At 53.1% G+C, this 2,819-nt stretch overlaps 1 protein-coding gene across 1 annotated transcript; it reads right to left on the bottom strand.

The window, feature by feature from the left end:
- Positions 1-620: 620 nt before the first annotated feature.
- On the bottom strand, positions 621-2,080 carry LOC125547590 (uncharacterized). The gene is made up of 2 exons (XM_048711411.2): positions 1,295-2,080; positions 621-1,123 (listed from the first exon to the last, which is right to left on the bottom strand). Exon 1 carries the CDS (start codon positions 1,955-1,957, stop codon positions 1,328-1,330), a length of 630 nt encoding a protein of 209 aa, XP_048567368.1. The 5' UTR covers positions 1,958-2,080; the 3' UTR covers positions 621-1,123; positions 1,295-1,327.
- Between the last annotated feature and the right edge of the window lie 739 nt (positions 2,081-2,819).

The raw sequence follows: 2,819 nt of genomic DNA, 5'->3' as shown, positions 1-2,819 counted from the left end.
TTTTCAGTCAAGCATGAACATGGCATTTTTGTTTTCTTCAACTCTGCCGTTGGTTCTCATGGCATTTTCTTTGTGCAGGGCATCAAAGAAACTGCTTTGGAGAAGTCGTGTTAGTAGCAATCAGAGGCTGGGTTCATTTGAAGCAATAATAAATTCACAAGGTTTTGGTAGAATAGGTGGGTGGGGTTGATAGTAGTGAAATTGTGTGGGTGTTTTACCCTCGTACGGACCGGTTTCTACTATATAAGTATGTTGATGCGAAACAATATTGAAGTGCATCGAGTCATTAGCTAGCAGCATTGCCAATAAACATGTTTGGAACAATCTTAAACTGCGTTGAGGCGGTAACATGTTTGGAACAATATATCTTGCACGGCGTTTTAAAATCAGCATTGCGTCAGAGGTGGGTCTTTGTCATTTTATTTTATTTCATTTTGGCCAGAAATTAAATTGCCCGATGGATGTTAATTAACCTGGCAGTTGGCCTATTGCGACCCACCGATAAAGCAGCAGGAATCTTGTTTCAAAAAAAAGATAAAGCAGCAGGAATGCGGAGGCAGTAGCATACGTATATGCAGATTCTTCTCAAATAATAATAAAAAAAATAGAAAAAACCGTATATGCAGATAATGAAAGACAGCGATAGTTACTAGTCATAATAATCGACTGAAACTGGAGTGGTAATGACTCTGATACACCAACGCACTACAAGCAACAGCTGCTGCAACAACTAGTACTAGTATGCGTTGACCGACCACCACCACAACTGACCATAGCTACCAGTACTAGCTTGAACTTGAAGAGCTAACAAACAAACAAACAAACAAACAAACAAACAAACCGGACTAGACTGACTCTGATACAATGCTGCCACCACCACCATCACCAGGAGGATTACTACCACTACTACTAGTACGCTGTTGACACGGAGATAACTAGTATAGACCGACGGCAGGGCTGCTGTATGTCGCAATCAATGCAACTAGCAAGCCTTGTCGATTCGATCGCACAAACGAAAACTGCAACTAATTCATTCTTTCCTGGACTGGAGCAGTAGGTAGCTAGCTCTCCGCTCGTCCCTCCGGCCGGCCCTGATGCTTCCGACGATCACCGCACCTGCTGCCTACACACAACAAAACATGAGTGTTACTAGAAATAGGGATGAATGCATGAACTGAGAGATTAAGGCGAGATTAGAGAGAGAGAGAGAGAGAGATGAATGCATCAACTGAGAGATTAAGGCAAGATGAGAGAGCGAGAGAGAGAGATGAATGAATGCATCAACGGCCCGTACCTCTGCTTGGACCGGAGGAGGGGCTTGCATGTCTTAGGCGGGCAAGTAGAGGCGGACGCCGGCCGCGATGCTCATCACCACGCATCGCATGTGGAGGCTCAGTGCGGTGTGCTGAGCCACCATCATCTCCGTGTAGGTGGTGACCTCCTCCAGGTGCTCATTGATGCTGCCCCAGACCTCGTCGGGGTTGGTCGCCCCGGCCTCCACCGCGTCCAACAGCGTCAGCGCCGCGTTGACCCTTCCGGACATGCTCTCTGATGTGTTGCGGAGGATCCCATTGCTGATCTCCGCCTGCGACATGCATTGATCTCCCACATGGAAAAATGGCGGCAGGTCGGGCGCGGCCGCCGGCACCATCGGCGCCCCCACCGCCGTGCGGAACATGCGCCGCAGCTTGCGCATCTGCAAGCCTTCGCTCATGAAGTGACACAAGAGCGGCGTCAGGTGCTGAACCGTCGACGTGAGCTCGGCCCTGGTACCGGCGACGTTCCTGGCCTGCGCGTTGGCGCGGACGGCGACCGCGATGTTTCCCAGCTCGCGCGCGGCCTCCTCCGTCCACTGGTCGTTCCTGTTGTCCAGGCTCGTCGACTCGTCCAGCACGGCGTTGAGCAGGGTAGCGGGGCTTGGGTGGGGGAGGTGGGGCTGGTTCCCTGCGGCGGCCATCTCGATCTACCTAGCCTGCCTCTACCTGCGCGTGCGGGTGGAATGGGTGTGTTGGTTCTTGGCTATACCAGCTAGCAGAGCTACTGTAAAATGGATGGACACAAACCTTGTGTATGCCTGCTTCTATATATAGACGAGGTGGATGGATTTGGCCGTCAAAAGCATTTGAACGAGGCTTTATTACCATATATCTACTGGCCCGGCCGGCTAGTATGTACACCACCACGTACGCCACACTTGTTGCTTTCGCACGTCTTGTGCATGCATGCCAACACAAAATAAAATAAAAAAGACACTACTTTCTCCTAGCAACAAATTTGTACATGTAAGAGCACCTCTCAAACCCGCCTCACCACCCGGTCATGATTTTTTGACCCAGACAGGCCCTTCAAACGGTCCTCAAATGTTCAGGTTGACCGACACCCCTCATATCCAACCCGAATATGGGGCGGATATGGGGGCGCCCAAGCGCGCCGGGCACGTCCACCCCGTTGGCCTGAGGCGTGGCCCCACACGGACTCACCGGGAAACCAGATGTCCCGACGGGCGCCTCGATCGTCGCCGCTCCGGCACGCCGCCCGAGGCCGTAGCCAGCTATTTAAGCCGGCCGGCGCCCCCAGCCCTTAGCACCTCCGCCTCTTCCCTCCCTCCGCCGCCACTCGAGCCCGTTAGCCATGCCCCCCGCCGCCGCTACTACACAATCTAGCACCGTCTCTTCCTCCTTGAGCAGGTCCGGAACCGGAGGAGAATTTCGAGGAGGTGTTGGGGGAGGAGGAAGAGGAGCGGGAGGAGGCGCCGCCACTGGATGTGAGGGAGGAGGAGGCGCCGGCGATGAAGGAGGACGTGGGCGTGTGCCCGGTCA

Source organism: Triticum urartu, chromosome 3A, assembly GCF_056163025.1.
Source record: "Triticum urartu cultivar PI428250 chromosome 3A, HENAU_Tu73, whole genome shotgun sequence".
Taxonomy (NCBI): domain Eukaryota; kingdom Viridiplantae; phylum Streptophyta; class Magnoliopsida; order Poales; family Poaceae; genus Triticum; species Triticum urartu.
The sequence above is the reverse complement of the archived record's forward strand: the minus strand, read 5'-3'. Positions and strand labels throughout refer to the sequence as shown.